The 16,711-nt window shown below is 42.9% G+C and overlaps 1 protein-coding gene across 1 annotated transcript in view; it reads right to left on the minus strand.

The window, feature by feature from the left end:
• Positions 1 to 16,711, minus strand: part of NOXA1 (NADPH oxidase activator 1) — a 109,494-nt gene that overhangs the window by 69,022 nt on the left and 23,761 nt on the right. Inside the window, exons 3-4 of the mRNA XM_069241411.1 lie at positions 6,735 to 6,843; positions 812 to 946 (exon numbers count right to left, since the gene is read on the minus strand). Coding sequence (XP_069097512.1) covers positions 812 to 946; positions 6,735 to 6,843 — 244 coding nt within the window. The remainder of the gene's footprint in view (positions 1 to 811; positions 947 to 6,734; positions 6,844 to 16,711) is intronic.

Consider the following 16,711-nt stretch of genomic DNA (forward strand, 5'->3'; position numbering starts at 1 on the left):
ATACCGCCATGGTTTCTGTGGCTTTTTCACCGCCATGAAAACCATGGCGGTAGGCACTATCAGTGAATTCCTTCCCTAGCACTGATAGGGGTCTCCCCCACCCCCCCACCACCCCAAGTTCTCTCCCACCCTCCTCCTCCCCCTCCCCCTCCCGACCCCGCCACAACATACACACACCTACACGTGCAAACATACACACTCATACACACACGCATACCCACATCCACCCACGCATGCATACATTCATACACACACACCGCAACACACACTAACATACATAAAAGTACACGCGCATTCACACGACACAACATACACGTACATGCACACCCATTCATGCACACACGCATTCCACACTCCTCACTCCTTAAAGGAAAACGAGCTGCAAATAGAAAAAAATACCGAAACGGTTTTTTTCAGAGTAGGCAGTGGTCCTTTGGACCACTGCCTGCTCTGAAAAAATATTATTGGGAGCATTCACAAAGGGGAAGGGGTCCCATGGGGACCCCTTCCCGTTTGCGAATGAGTTACCATCCACTTCAAGTGGATGGTAACTGCGGGTTGATTTGCGACCACTTTCGCGGTCACAAATCAACCCTACATCGCGGTGCGACTCGCAAATAGGTAGGGAACGCCCCTTCCTATTTGCGAGTCTGAAACACATTTTGCGAGTCGGTACCGACTCGCAATATGTGTTTCAGCATCGCGTGAGGGCATTAGCGCCTCACAAACGGCGTTATTCGCCGTTTGCGAGGCGCTAATGCCTTGCTACATCTGGCCCTAAGATTCTCTTCTTTGCCTGCTCAGGGCTCACCTGCACCTTCGCCTGGGCATCCTCAAGAGCTGGACTCGTCACTCCCGACTGTTGTCTGATGGCCTCCACTAGGCACTCCTGCGCTGCCTGCCACTGGCCCAAAGCACAATGCACAGCTGCAGTGTTGTACAGCACCTACAGCATGTGAACAAGGGAAACACTTTGTTTATCGTACAAGAAAGAAAAGACAATTATAAACAACTTCATATAACTGGTTCCATGAGCTCAATGATTTTTAGAATGGTAACAACAAGCAGAGAATAAAAAACTATCAAAAATGAAAATATAATAACACTCATAAATCACTTAACTCAATTCTAATGACCACTGTGTAAACCTCAACATGCCAGTGTCCAAGGATGAAGAGTGGTTGATATGTTATTTCATTTTTCTCATGAGACATGTACTATTTCAAAAGAAGATGCCCAAGTCCTTACCTACAGAGGCCAGCTGACTGCAGTGAGTCATGGATTTCTTTTGGTTAGATTCCAGCAATCAAACTAGGAGGGAACTAGCATTCTGAGCTCCTGTTAAAATGTGGTTAGGAGTAAATGACTGATGCACAGTGCTATGCTTCTGCTACTCTGTTTTGCAGACCTGATGGGGCGGATGTGCCTTAGGATTGTTTCTGCATAGTGTTTTTCAGAAAAACTGCCTAAAGTTAGTTTGTGGGTCTTCAATCTGTGACAAATATATCCAAGGGCTTTACGAGGACAAAATAGACAAGAGTGCTTGGTGGCCTAAACGAACTAACATTGGCCACATGTTACTAAATATGTACAAGTAGGTCACTTTGTGTGAACTCCCAAGGGCTTCTGAATTCATTGCGAGAACATATGTTTTACATTATCCCAATAAAAAAAATAATGAACAGTCCCTTGAAATTAGCGTTTTTGAACTCAGAATGCTTGTGGTTTAGTGTGATTGCCTATAGCTAATAAAACCTTAGCATTTCACATTTTTTAAAAATGATGCAGCATTGCAGCCGCAGAGGTCTAATTATAGCATCTTCAATTTACCAAATGATATTATCCAGAATATGGGCAAATTATTTTATATCCCGTATGTGCTAAAGGTGGGGGCATTTTCAAATATTTTGATCCCCTTTCTAACGATCTATATAAATCCTGAACTGTGGACGAAAAAGTAAAAGTCCACGAAATGTTCTTCTGAAGCAAACGCTACAATATTGCATGTTGGTGTTTTTATAGTGCTTTATAATTCAACGCCCTGAATGAGCAGGAGGGCAGATGGAAGTGCCCGCCTCTTCAAGTATATTCATGTTTACCATTTCTTGCAGACAGCTTTAGTTTGGGGTTTGGTACATGGAATGAGTTCTTGGTCACTAGGGGTAAGAGGAACTCGTGGAGTTTCACTCCACGGAATGCCACGAAAACTCTGAAAGATTCTGCAGAGTTCCACGAACGGACGGAAATTGGCACGTCACACTGCTCATGCTGATTTTTTTGCATCTGGAGCGCGTTCCGTGTTGAACAATCAGCGTGAATGGCACTACATGGCACATCATAGGGCACTGCTGTCCGAGCTATTTTGCTGCTGCTCGAGTAGATTTTCTACTTGATCTGAAGCTTTCTCACCACGAATGGTCATGACCACCCACGTTGGGAAAATGTAGATGAGTGCCCTACTAGAACCTGAAAATTGTGCTGGTTGACGCCAGTTCTCACTCACCAATTTACCCCTGATTAGCCTCACACAAGAAAAATCTCTGTCGTGTGGTGTTTTGTGAATTTGACTGGAACTCCGCGTTACAAGTGGAACACGGAGTGGCCAAAGTTTCGCCAACTCCTCCGGCGGCGGGGAGTTTATCAACCATCCCTACAGCATTCACTCATCTATGGTGTTTAACCCCATAAACCTCTTCCTGTTGTGCCCTCTATTCCCTGCAGCCGGAAGTCCTAGCGGGCAGGCCACTGGGCACAACCTGATCTGACTAAGACAAAGCAATGCTGCTCATCGAAAGAAGTTGAGAAGCTTCGTCTGTTTTTACAAAGTGTGTATCCTGACTTCACCACACTTCTTGTGATAAGTTCATCTGCCACTCTTAATTATAGCATCTGCATCCAAAAACATTTTCATTGCTAGTCAGTTCTGCCACTTGATTACAGTGCACGGGGCTAACACTGGTAACACAACTCCTTGATAACTTCAAGATTTTTGACGCACACTAGTTTTCCTCCCAGCCAGTTCTTGCTCACTGTTAATTATTGGAAGGCAAACGTGGTTGGTCATTTGAATGAGACCATTTTATTCTTATTTTTGGTAAAATTATGAACAGGTCCAATGAGTTTCAATGAAAATTTCCAGTTGGACAGAATTTTAATATCGAAGACCACTGACTGCAACTTTGAAATCTGTGCTAGAACAGGAGTGGGCAGTTTCATATACTTTACTTGAAATAAAATAAATGTCAAGAGCAATTGCTTGATTTGGTGATAGTAAATCAGAAAGCTGAAATAATATCTGCGTTAAATCAGCCATATGCACAGGTGGGGGAGTTTTTAACAAAGTGCTGATTTGGGGTAAAAGTAAATATTTTGGAAAAGGTTACTTTCAGAGTATGAGAAAATGACAGCAGTGGTTGGTGCGGTTGCAGTATTTCAGCATATGACTAGATTTGCCAGGAAGTACACACAAAGTCATCAAGCCTGAGTCTCATTACACAGCTTTAATTAATGTGAGTTTGTTCAGATGGGAGGGGAGAAGCATAAGTAGGTAGTGAAAAAAATGATCAAACTACAAAACAAAAACAAAAACAAAAAAACAATCACAGCGACATCCTCTGCTATTCCCCGAGGAGTGAATAGCATGTTTCCCAATTGGACCTCAATGTGTGAAGCTTAGTGTTTGTGTACTGTTAAAGATGGAAGTGGCCATTTAACCCACCAATTAATATATAATCTCTGCTGGTAAACAGTGACGTTTTCTGGTTATTTGCATGGTTGCAGGGCAACAGTGCATAATCTCTACTACTTACCCGGCATCTGTGTACATAGTGGCGTTTCTCTGCTATTTGCAAGTCGCTGGCCAAATATTAAATAATCTCTACTATTTAGTCAGCAGCCGAGTAAATAACAGAGAAAAACCAATATTGCTCAGTAGATGGATGAATATTCACCACCTTCAAAGATACCACTTTCTGAAAATGTACTTAAAAATACCGAAGAAGTCTATGCATTAATAGAAACCACAGTGCCAGCGAGCAGCTCTTTCAATAAGGTGTTTATGTTAGGCACCAATTAGTAAAACTTTAAGAACAGGTGATGTTACAATTATAGCCATACAGTAGTGGTAGTAAATATTTTTCATGTACATGTAATGTTATTTGGGGTATTAGAGTCCTTCTGACCTCAAACCTGTAAGTGTCAGACTGTGATTGAGTGAAATAATGTATTAATTTGTTAGTCAACTGCACTATAAATTAAATCTTCAGAACTGTCAGAAGTGGCTGATATGCTTCAGCTCTTTCTAATGGTTTGCTGAAGCCTTAATCAGGACAAAGGATCGTCCCTTAACAAGCTAACATTCTTTTGACGTTGTGGTAAAAATCATTAGTGCCAAGTGATTGAATGACTACAAGCAGTTGAAACAAAATATTGTAGTCGCCTAATAATGGTGTCAGGTGTTTTAGAGGCTCAAAAACCTAGTCCTAATAGACACCACGGTTTCTAGGTGCACTAGTGTGGGTAAATAAATATTCATTTGTTAGTCGACTGGACTATAGGTGGCATCTCAATGATACATTTCACACACATGTGAAGTGGCATTGATATGTTTCACCTCTTTCTAATGGTTTGTGAAAGCCTTCATCAAGATAAAGGATGGTCCCTTAGCAAGTAACTATTCTTTTGACCTTGTGGCAAAAAACCACTGTTGTCAAGTGATTGACTGATTACAATCAGACGAAACAAAAAAGTACAGTTGCCCTAATAATAAAACCTTTTTAAAGGCGTGTGGTACTAGTCCTCATAAACACTATAGTGTTCAACTCATTGGTGTGTGGGTCTCTTATCCACCTAGAATGGCATGTATCACCATAGGGCATCTCATTCTAGCACTAGGAACACCTCATATCTATGCCTGGCTTATTGCTGGTCTATACTCAAGTAAACTTTAACAACTAATGCCTTTCCTAGTTACAAGAAATGGTTCTTAAATGCAAAAGCCCATTCACAGTTTTAAACGTGTAGGAAAGACTGGATAATGTATACTTTGACTTCCCAATCCACATCCAAGCGACAATTTGGAAAACTGTGCCTCACCCCTCAAGTGTCAAAAACCAAGGAAAATGTTCACACAGATGCTCTCTATTCTAGTTGGCAGAGAAAATTATAAATGAAGGGAGCACAGTTTTTAATCACACCAAGACGTACCATCATTGCCCCACGTTTTGATCTGTACTGGCTCTCTGAATCCTGTACTTTCTAGTCATTTTGGATGGCTGGGTTTGGGAGTATTTTGTTCTCTTGTGGACCAATCCCAGAGAAGAAATTGTATTACTTTTTGCAATAGTGCATAGGTTGCAATGAGCCTTCACAAACCTCCTTCTAAGAATTAACGTTTTTGAGTTATCATGTTTAAGAATTTCAGGTGTCAGCTGAATTCAGAATAGAGGCTCTGGCTCCAAGAAGATGTCAACCTGTCCAGTGAAGGACCACTGGACTGCAAACATAGTCTGTGACAAGGCTTACCTGAGATCAAGTAGTAGTAATCTTGTGATCACTCTTGTTTGCAAATCATTAAGTGCCATCCGATTACCTAGTACTCCTTAGCACTCTGAGCTGTATTAGGAACAGTAGAGACTATCTTATGATCTGGAGTCAATCCAGTTACAGACGCTGGAGCCTGGTGGCCCCAGTATGCTGGCTACTTTATTGACTGGAGACATGGTTTAGTTTTCCCATGCAAACCACAAACCCTCCTTCAGTTGTTCAGGGATTCCCAATAAAGATTAGGTGATGGGTATTTGGGCAAGGTGCGGGAGCCATAATTTTGGATCAGACTCAGTGATCCAATCATGGCCTAAATAAGCACTCTGAACCTAAATAAGCACTGACAAAAAATGTCACAAAATGTTCAGACCAGATCCACAGTGCAGGAGGCAACAACTAGAATTAAGCAATTGGAACATTACTGGGTTATGGCTGCCTACCCTGCTGTGAAAACACCCCCTCAGCCTGCTGCCTACAGGGAAAATGTAGCAGAATGGTCAGTCTGACCCTTGAGCTAACTTCCCTCACAGTTGAACTGCAAAGAAGCAAGACAGAGTAAACATGAAAGAGATAATGTGTAAATACCTGTCTGGTAACAATCTTCCATTGACTACAGCGTGGAAACTTAGATCTATAGTTTCATTTCTTTTATTAAGAAAGGGGAAGTTATTGTAAACATCTGAGCATGTAAGCACAATACGAGTCTGACAATCGCATACCTTCATCCACAGCATGCCAATGATGCTCTAGAGCAATGGTTCCCAACCTGTGGTCCGGGACCTTTGGGAGTCCACAAAGCCTCCTCAGAGGGTCCGCGACTGCATAGAAAATTAAATAATATTAACAGATTAGGTCCCCAGCTTTCAGTAATGACTCAGTGTGGGGTTCCCGGTTTCAAGTTATGATTCAGTGGGGGTCCCTGGGTTCCAGTAATGATTAAGTGGGGGTCCACCGAGGTCAAAAGGTATGGAACTACTGCTCTAGAGCATCAAAGAAAGACATACAAGGGAGCCAGGTAAATGTATGTCCGCACTAAAGAATTAGATGTCTTCCCAGATGCTACCATATTTATTCATATGATCTCTGGATATGTGAAGGAAACAGTTTTTGTTTGTAGTGTCTTATATGAAGTGCTGTATGATTACTTTTGAGCATAAAGGCCTATTCTTTACAAGATGCAGTCCACTTACCTCCCAGGCGCAGAGCTTATGTCTCAGTCCTAGCTGCGAGTAGTCGATGCAGGGGTTGCTCCTCAGGTGAGTCAGGGCGTGCCTGCAGTCCGACAACGCTTCCTCATACCTGCAGAGTGAGGCAGACTGGGGTCAAAAGGCTCCAGGAAGTACAGCTAAAAACAGCATCAATGCCTGCTTCGTTCTCTGTGCGGTATGTCGGTTCACCCACCCACAGCAAACAACTACACGGTTTATTTGGGCATAGGGAGGGGCAACCCCACCTCCCAGGGCACAGGTAGATGGCAACTCCCGGCTGATGACACAGAGGTTTCTGTCACATACTGGGAACCAAACAATGAAGTCATAGTCATGAAACATTGTGAGAATTCATTCGGAATGTAAGGGATCACGTGCAGTTTTAGTACGCCTGTTTCCTAAAAAGTCATTCTAGGTACCAGGCTTACCGATAGGGACCAGTATGCCCTTTAAGATACACGCTTTCACCCATCTCCTGCATGGTCACATTCCACTGCCACTCATCACACACAGAAGAGGTATGTCATGTGCACACTCCCATCACACACAGGAGCAGCATGACAGCAGCATTCTCAAACTCTTTCAAACTCACATTCCACTGATAACAGCACTCCCCAACTCTTTTAAAGACTCTGAACAGACACACAACAGGAGCAGTAGTGACAGAAGCATTATCAAACTCTTTCAAACACACACCACTGATACCTGCACTACCCAACTCTTATAAACACACAGAACTGACACACAACAGGAGCAGCACTGACAGAAGCATTATCAAACTCTTTCAAACAAACATACCACTGATAACAGCACTCCCCAACTCTTTTAAAGACTCTGAACAGACACACAACAGGAGCAGTAGTGACAGAAGCATTATCAAACTCTTTCAAACACACACACCACTGATACCTGCACTACCCAACTCTTATAAACACACAGAACTGACACACAACAGGAGCAGCACTGACAGAAGCATTAACAAACTCTTTCAAACAAACATACCACTGATAACTGCACTACCCAACTCTTTTAAACACACAGAACAGACACACAACAGGAGCAGCACTGCCAGAAGCATTCTCAAACTCTTTCAAAGAAACATACCACTGATAACTGCACTACCCAACTCTTTTAAACACACAGAACAGACACACAACAGGAGCAGCACCGCCAGAAGCATTATCAAACTCTTTCAAACTCACATTCCACTGATAACAGCACTCCCCAACTCTTTTAAAGACACTGAACAGACACACAACAGGAGCAGCACTGACAGAAGCATTATCAAACTCTTTCAAACACACATACCACTGATAACTGCACTACCCAACTCTTATAAACACACAGAACAGACACACAACAGGGGCAGCACTGACAGAAACATTATCAAACTATTTCAAACACACATTCCAATGATAACAGCACTCCCCAACTCTTTTAAAGACTCTGAACAGACACACAACAGGAGCAGCACTGACAGAAGCATTATCAAACTATTTAAACACACATTCCACTGATAGAAGCACTCCCCAACTCTTTTAAACACACTGAACAGACATACAACAGAAGCAGCACTGACATCAACATTCTCAAGCTCTTTCAAACAAACATACCACTGATAATTGCACTCCCCAACTCTTTTAAAAACACAGAACAGACACACAACAGGAGCAGCACTGACAGAAGCATTATCAAACTCTTTCAAACTCACATTCCACTGATAACAGCACTCCCCAACTCTTTTAAAGACACTGAACAGACACACAAAAGGAGCAGCACTGACAGAAGAATTATCAAACTCTTTCAAACACACATGCCACTGATAACTGCACTCCCCAACTCTTTTAAGCACACTGAACAGACACACAACAGGAGCAGCACTGACAGCAGCATTCTCAAGCTCTTTCAAGCCCGCATACCACTGATAACAGCACTCTCCAACTCTTTTAAACACACAGAACAGACACACAACAGGAGACGCACTGACAGAAGCATTATCAAACTCTTTCAAACACACATACCACTGAAATCTGCGCCCCCCAACTCTTCTAAACACACTGAACAGACACACAACTGGAGTAGCACTGACAGCAGCATTTTCAAGCTCTTTCAAACCCGCATACCACTGATAACCGCACTCTAGTAGAGCTGACAGCAGCACTCTCAAACTATTAGAACATATCGGACAGACACATAACTCCGATCCCAACACTCTCCAAATCTTCAAACACATATAACATACACACAGCAGGGGCAGCAGTGATAGCAGCATTTCTCAGCTCTTTCAAACACCCATAACAGACACAAAGCAGCAACAGCACAGCACCGACAACTACATTCTCAACACGTTCGAAAACAAATATGAAACAGAGAGCAGAAGCAGCAATGATAGCATTGACATTGTCAAACTTTCAAACACACAACAGGAGCAGCTGTGACAGCAGCACAGTCAAACTCTTTCAATCGCACTTAACAGACACACAACAGGCGCAGCACTGATGGCAACACCATCAAACCCTTAACAGACACATAACAGGAGCAGCACCAATATCGGCATCTTCAAACTCTTTCAAGCACACATGACAAACACACAGCATGAGCTGCACTGACCGCAGCAATCACAAATTCTTTCAAATGCAAATAACAGAGATCATAAGCAGCGCTGTAAACAGCATTCTAAAACGCTTTCAAACAAGTAACAAATACACAACACGGATGCCAGCATTTTCCAACGTTTAAAAGCACACAAAACAGATACACACCAGGAATAGCGCTGACAGATGAACTCCCAAACTTTCAAACTTTTCAAACACATTTAACAGACACAGACCTCTGATAACAGCACTCCCCAACTCTTTCAAACACATATAACAGACATTGGACACTAACAACAGCATTCTCCAGTTCTGTCAAACAATCAGAACAAGAACACGCAGGAGCAGCACCGGTAGCAACACTTAATAGACACTTCAGGAGATGCATTTATAGCTGCATTTTCATACTCTTTCGAGCATGAGGTACAGACACACAGCAATGACAGCATCCTCCTTCAACTCTTTCAAACACACATAACAGATACACGGGAGGAGGTGCACCGATAGAAGCACTATCAATCTCTTTCAAACACACATTACAAACACACAGCAGGAGGAGAACTGACAGCAGCACTGTCAAACTCTATCAAACACACATAACAAACACACAGCAGGAGGAGCACTGACAGCAGCACTGTCAACCTCTATCAAACACACATAACAAACACACCGCAGCAGCATTATCCAACTCTCTCAAATACACATAACAAACACACAGCAGGAGGAGCACTGACAGCAGCACTGTCAACCTCTATCAAACACATAACAAACACACAGCAGGAGGAGCACTGACAGCAGCACTGTCAAACTCTTTCAAATACGCATAACAAACACACAGCAGGAGGAGCACTGACAGCAGGCACTGTCAACCTCTATCAAACACATAACAAACACACAGCAGGAGGAGCACTGACAGCAGCACTGTCAAACTCTTCCAAACACACATAACAAACACACAGCAGGAGGAGCACTGACAGCAGCATTGTCCAACTCTCTCAAACACACAGCAGGAGGATCACTGAAAGCAGCACTGTCAAACTCTTTCAAACACACATAACACACACACAGCAGGAGCACACATAACAAACACAGAACAGGATCACTGACAGCAGCACTGTCAAACTCTTTCAAACATACATAAAACACACAAAGCAGAAGCAGCACTGATAGCCGCATTCTCAGGTTCTTTCATACACACGTAAGAAACACACAGCAGGAGAAGCATTGATAGCAGCATTCTCAGACTCTTTCCAACACATGTAAGCGACACACAGCAATGACCACAGCATCCGGCAATGACAGCAGCATCCTCCACCTCTTTCAAACACAAATCACAGAAACACAGCAAGGGCAAAATAGCAGAATCCTCCACCTCTTTCAAACACAAATACCAGACACACAGCACGAGCAGCACTGATAGCAGCATTCTCCACCTCTTTCAAACACAAGTACCAGACACACAGCACAAGCAGCACTGGTAGCAGCATTCTCAAACTCGTTCAAAAACAAATACCAGAGACAGCACGAGCAGCACTGATAGCAGCATTCTCAAACTTGTTCAAACACAAATACCAGAGACAGCACGAGCAGCACTGATAGCAGCATTCACAAATTATTTCAAACACACATACCAGAGAAAGCATGAGCAGCACTGATAGCAGCATTCTCAAACTCTTTCAAACACAAATACCAGACACACAGCACAAGCAGCACTGATAGCAGCATTCTCAGGTTCTTTCAAACACACTTAATAACACACAGCAGGAGAAGCATTGATAGCAGCATTCTCAGAGTCTTTCCAACACATGTAAGCCACATGTAAGCGACACGCAGCAATGACAACGCATCCGGAAATGACAGCAACATCCTCCACCTCTTTTAAACACAAATCACAGAAACACAGCAAGGGCAGAAAGCAGAATCCTCCACCTCTTTCAAAGACAAATACCAGACACACAGCACGAGCAGCACTGACAGCAGCACTCTCAAACTCGTTCAAACACAAATACCAGAGACAGCACGAGCAGCACTGATAGCAGCATTCTCAAACTTGTTCAAACACAAATACCAGAGACAGCACGAGCAGCACTGATAGCAGCATTCACAAATTATTTCAAACACACATACCAGAGAAAGCATGAGCAGCACTGATAGCAGCATTCTCAAACTCTTTCAAACACAAATACCAGACACACAGCACAAGCAGCACTGATAGCAGCATTCTCAGGTTCTTTCAAACACACTTAATAACACACAGCAGGAGAAGCATTGATAGCAGCATTCTCAGAGTCTTTCCAACACATGTAAGCCACATGTAAGCGACACGCAGCAATGACAACGCATCCGGAAATGACAGCAACATCCTCCACCTCTTTTAAACACAAATCACAGAAACACAGCAAGGGCAGAAAGCAGAATCCTCCACCTCTTTCAAAGACAAATACCAGACACACAGCACGAGCAGCACTGACAGCAGCATTCTCAAACTCGTTCAAACACAAATACCAGATACACAGCACAAGCAGCACTGATAGCAGCACTCTCAAACTCTTTCAAACACAAATACCAGACACACAGCATCAGTAGCACTGATAGCAGCATTCTCAAACTCTTTCAAACACACATACCAGAGAAAGCACGAGCAGCACTGATAGCAGCATTCTCAAACTCTTTCAAACACAAATACCAAACACACAGCACAAGCAGCACTGATAGCAGCATTCTCAGGTTCTTTCAAACACACTTAATAACACACAACAGGAGAAGCATTGATAGCAGCATTCTCAGAGTCTTTCTAACACATGTAAGCCACATGTAAGCGACACGCAGCAATGACAACAGCATCCGGAAACGACAGCAGCATCCTCCACCTCTTTGAAACACAAATCACAGAAACACAGCAAGAGCAGAATAGCAGAATCCTCCACCTCTTTCAAACACAAATCGCAGACAGACAGCACGAGCAGCACTGATAGCAGCATTCTCAAACTTTTTCAGACACAAATACCAGACGCAGCACAAACAGAACTGATAGCAGCATTCTCAAATTCTTTCAAGCAAACAGAACAGACAGCAAAAGCAGCACAAATAGCAGTGCCATCGAACTCTTTCAAACTCACACAAAGGGTACACAGCAGGAGAAGTGTAATTGTTAACTTCCCTAAGACACCGCAGAAAGGTGCATAAGTGGTACAAGCTTCCTTACACACTCACTCAGAAGTAAAGGCTTCCATTAAGCACAGACATATACACAGAAAGGCGTGGTAAAAAGCAGTGCAAGTGGCAACTTCCATAAACGCCTCCGGAAAGTTCCAGTGTGCATAAGAGGAACATGCTCCCTTGTGCATGGAGAAAAGGTGCAGCACAGGCAGCAGTAGTGCACGCTTTTCTAAAACATAGTTCATTGTTTGTAAGAACAGGAGCCATACCACAATAACCCACACAGATACAGCACAGGCAGCAGTAGGGCAAGCTTAGCTTTCAAAACACACACACACATCCACACACTCACATACACACACCCACCTCCCTTCGCACATGGGGCAAGTACAGGGCAGGCAGTCGCTTAATACTATATGAGCAGCAGTACCGCAAGCTTCCTTCACACACAGAAAAAGTACAAGCTGCCGCATGAGCAATACTTGCACTAGGTAAATGGAGAAATTAGCAAAAAACTGTGAGAAAGTAGCCTCTTTCTAGCCTTGAATTATTGGTCCAAACGGATCAACGATGATGAAAGGGGAACAGGGTGTTACTCAATATCTAATTTATCTCAAGTAGTCCAAGGGACCAGAAGAGAGAGAGAGGTGAACAACGCATGTAATATCCACCACCACGTAGTAATCTAAGTCCCACCAGACATCCAAGGCAAACAGCAGACGTGCAGATGCTGTGATCATACTTAAAGGACGATATAGGCATACTGGGTGGGAAAAAGACAAGAAATGTTCTTATTACAAGAGAAATTAAGAAACTAGCATCCAGTGAAAATGTGGATGTCAACCGCATAGCATAAGCAATCTTATTGTTACAACACAGACCCAGCCATAACACCAACAAACTGTGCACTTTCTGAGGTAAAAACTACATACACTGCATTTCACCAATCCTGTCAACCCACAAATGGCACCTTTTAATGATTGTTAGGAGTATGACAGAGTGTAGCTCCAAAAAATACCCACCAATTACTGATGCAATCCTCCCACAATTAACAACATTTGCAGCCGCTAATGCTAGCTGATCCATCACAGGAAAACCCAACTAAAAAAACGTACAGAGTAGACCAAAATATGATCTCTCACTGAAGGTGAGCCCACATTTTACACACGCTGAACCCCCAGTTTCATGCAAGGATGTCATCAATATATATTACACTCCACTGCAGCAACAGGCATCATAGTACACTAGCAAACCCCTTTTAACCATCAGTGAGACCAGGGTCGCTTTGATATAGGCTCTCTGGTCTCTAAATCTGCTATTACGTATATAGCACTGTTGCTTCACTGAGCCAGCTTTCAAATTCCAGCTTATCATTTCCACAAAGAACATTCCCAAAGGATGAAACTCTTGCCTCTATGACACGCTTTCAGGGTTCTTTTCGTCCTGGCTTTCTCCCGTTAGCACTGTTTTTCTGTCTTTCTCCCTCTTTCCACCTAGTGTGTTTTTCTCTGGGTGAAAGTCTGACGAGGAAAAATAAGTTCTAACCCTCAAGTACATTGCTGGTGGATACCACCAGCTCAAAGGCATTGCTCCTATGCCTTGTGTCCCACATACATAATAAAAGTCGTGAACCACCAATGAATTCCTCAGCAGGATCTGGGGATGAAGAAGGCTAAAACCACAATCAGAGATGTGAGTGCTAGCCATGATACTTCTGAACGCCTGCAGTCCAGGCTACACTCGTTTTTCAGAAAACTCATAGAATGAATGGAACAGGTGCAATTCATACAAAGTCCAAAAGTCAGGTTGTGAGATAACAGTGAAAAGAGGACAACCTTCAGAACGTGACATAAAGACACTCGATTGTCCCTACATGAAACTTAGGATCAAACTGGAAGACCTTTAGCCCATGCATTTGGCCCACTAGCGTGAGGGTCTAAATCTACATGACATTGACATTACCTCTTTAACACAGCTATTTCGGTGAAGCAGCTACAACGTTGTCTGCAAGTTTATTCATGTTATTGATCATCCATTTTTTGCAGTTTTGATATTTATCACAAGCATGGCAACCAATGACCCCTACATTGTTTTTAGATTTTCTGCTCTATTTAAAAGAAAAGGACTCGTCTTGAGAGCTTCCTTGAGGTCACATCTTGTGGTTATGGCATTCTTCTACCACCCTAAGTCTGGGACCCTCCTGTAAAGAGCATCAGGCACCAGCTTCTCCTCAGTCTCATCAGTCATTATGGGGCTTCTCAGCCTTACAGTGCTATATATTCCAAGCACTCATTTATCAGTTTCGTGTCTCATAGCTATCCCCTCCAGCTCTTTCTTCTAAAGTGTCCCATTCTTGGACTTGCAGTTTGGAAGCATGTCAGGTAAAACCTCTGAAAGCTCAACCCCCTAAAACCCCTCGTAAAAGTGCAGTACCAGCTCCTGGTGAACAAAAGAATGAACTGCAAAGGCCTCTGTACTGTTCCCTGGAATTCTCTGCAAGTCCCCAAACACTTGCATAAGATCATATCAGAATCGCATGCATTACACGAATGCCATAAGCATGGCCCGTTGACATTCACCTAAAAGGAAGTCCAAGACAGAAAAGGGGTTGCATCTAAAGAACACAAACTATATCTTCCCTTGACCTAGCCTACTCACAGAGACGGTGTCGAAACAGAACTACAGCAAGGTCACGTTGTAAAAGCAACACATAATAAATAAATGAATCAGCAAGCACAAAGGGACCAGGACAGGTAGGTGCTGGACCATCATAACATCCCAACCAGAAAACTTCAGATGGGTAGTTTACGGTCTGCCAACCAGAGTTTTAGCAGACCTCTAGGTGTACCAAGGCCAGGTCTTTGGCATGACTTCAATTCCACTTTGATAGTGCCACCAAACAGTGCAATCTTCTGAAGCCTGATCTGTACCAATAACTGGTATCAGGCCCCATAAAGTAGAATGACTCAATAACTGTTTATAATCTACGTCCCCCTCCTCTCCTCACTATGTGCCCCTCTAGGACTAGAATCCAAAACACAGCTACTAGAGCACAAGAATATTATGAGGGTCCCTTTAGCTCTCTAACAACTTCTTTTCCTTTTGGTAAAGAGTCCGTCTCGTACGAAGGTATGGCAAACTTCACTTGTATAATACAGACAACCTATCGTACAAAATAGCTCAAATAAATAGTTAAAGCGTAGACCATACTTGGATTCATGAGATTTCCACAGGCTCTTAATGGAGCTTTTAACTTGTCTGGGCAAGCGTGCCTCACAGACTTGTGGTTATCATTTTGCATGGCATTGTTAGGATACTCAAAGGAGTATCCATCCATACTCCGGAAGTAGAGTTTACAAACAAGCAACAATCTCACAGTTTAGGGATTCAACACAAATAGATACCATTTTTGGCATTCAATGCCCTATACCAGTGGGCGACAAATCAGCATCTTGTTGGTACCTAAAAGATTTGCAAATGTGTGCAAAATGAATTATTATCATGGATTGTCCCACTTCCTGCTTTCTCTTGCTACCCAATGTTGAGCTATTATGAACATTCAGTTGTAAATTATGCAGAGACCTTCAATGTACAGCATTTTAGTTTGTAATGCACACCAAATGGAAAAAGCAAACACCAATCAGATAGTAGGACAATAGCCCAAAAATACTGCAAAAAAACTCAAACGTACACATATGTTTCACTCCACTTATCACTTCTCTTATCATTCCAAACTCAACTGGCTTGAGCTAGTCTCACCAAGGAATCCTTAAAGCGTGCAAATATCATCAGGCAGTATCTCCGCTGGGGCTATTATTTTATAAACCTGATTTCCAATATAGCACTCTGTAATCTGACTGAGGAGGCAGCAGCGACTTCCAATTAATTAATCATGTCCACAATCAATCAATTAAAAACAAGCATTTATAGACAATGCAAGAACTTAAGATGTACTTCATTGTGAAAGGCATACCAAGCTGTTACTGTGTTCCTCTCGTTTACCCAAACAGAAGCCCAGTAAATGAAGTCCAACAAAAAGGGGTTACATGTATTCACAGAGGTGGGTCTGCAGTGCATGTCTACATAGCAGCTCTGCCTATCAGTAATGACCTTGCTTGAGTCAATCAAGGACCTCTATCCTTTGCTTCAAAGCCTTTTACTTAACCTGAAGCTCCAGATCTGATTTTCCACTGAGTTGTCCACGAA

This window comes from Pleurodeles waltl, chromosome 6, assembly GCF_031143425.1.
Source record: "Pleurodeles waltl isolate 20211129_DDA chromosome 6, aPleWal1.hap1.20221129, whole genome shotgun sequence".
NCBI classification, from domain to species: Eukaryota; Metazoa; Chordata; class Amphibia; order Caudata; family Salamandridae; genus Pleurodeles; species Pleurodeles waltl.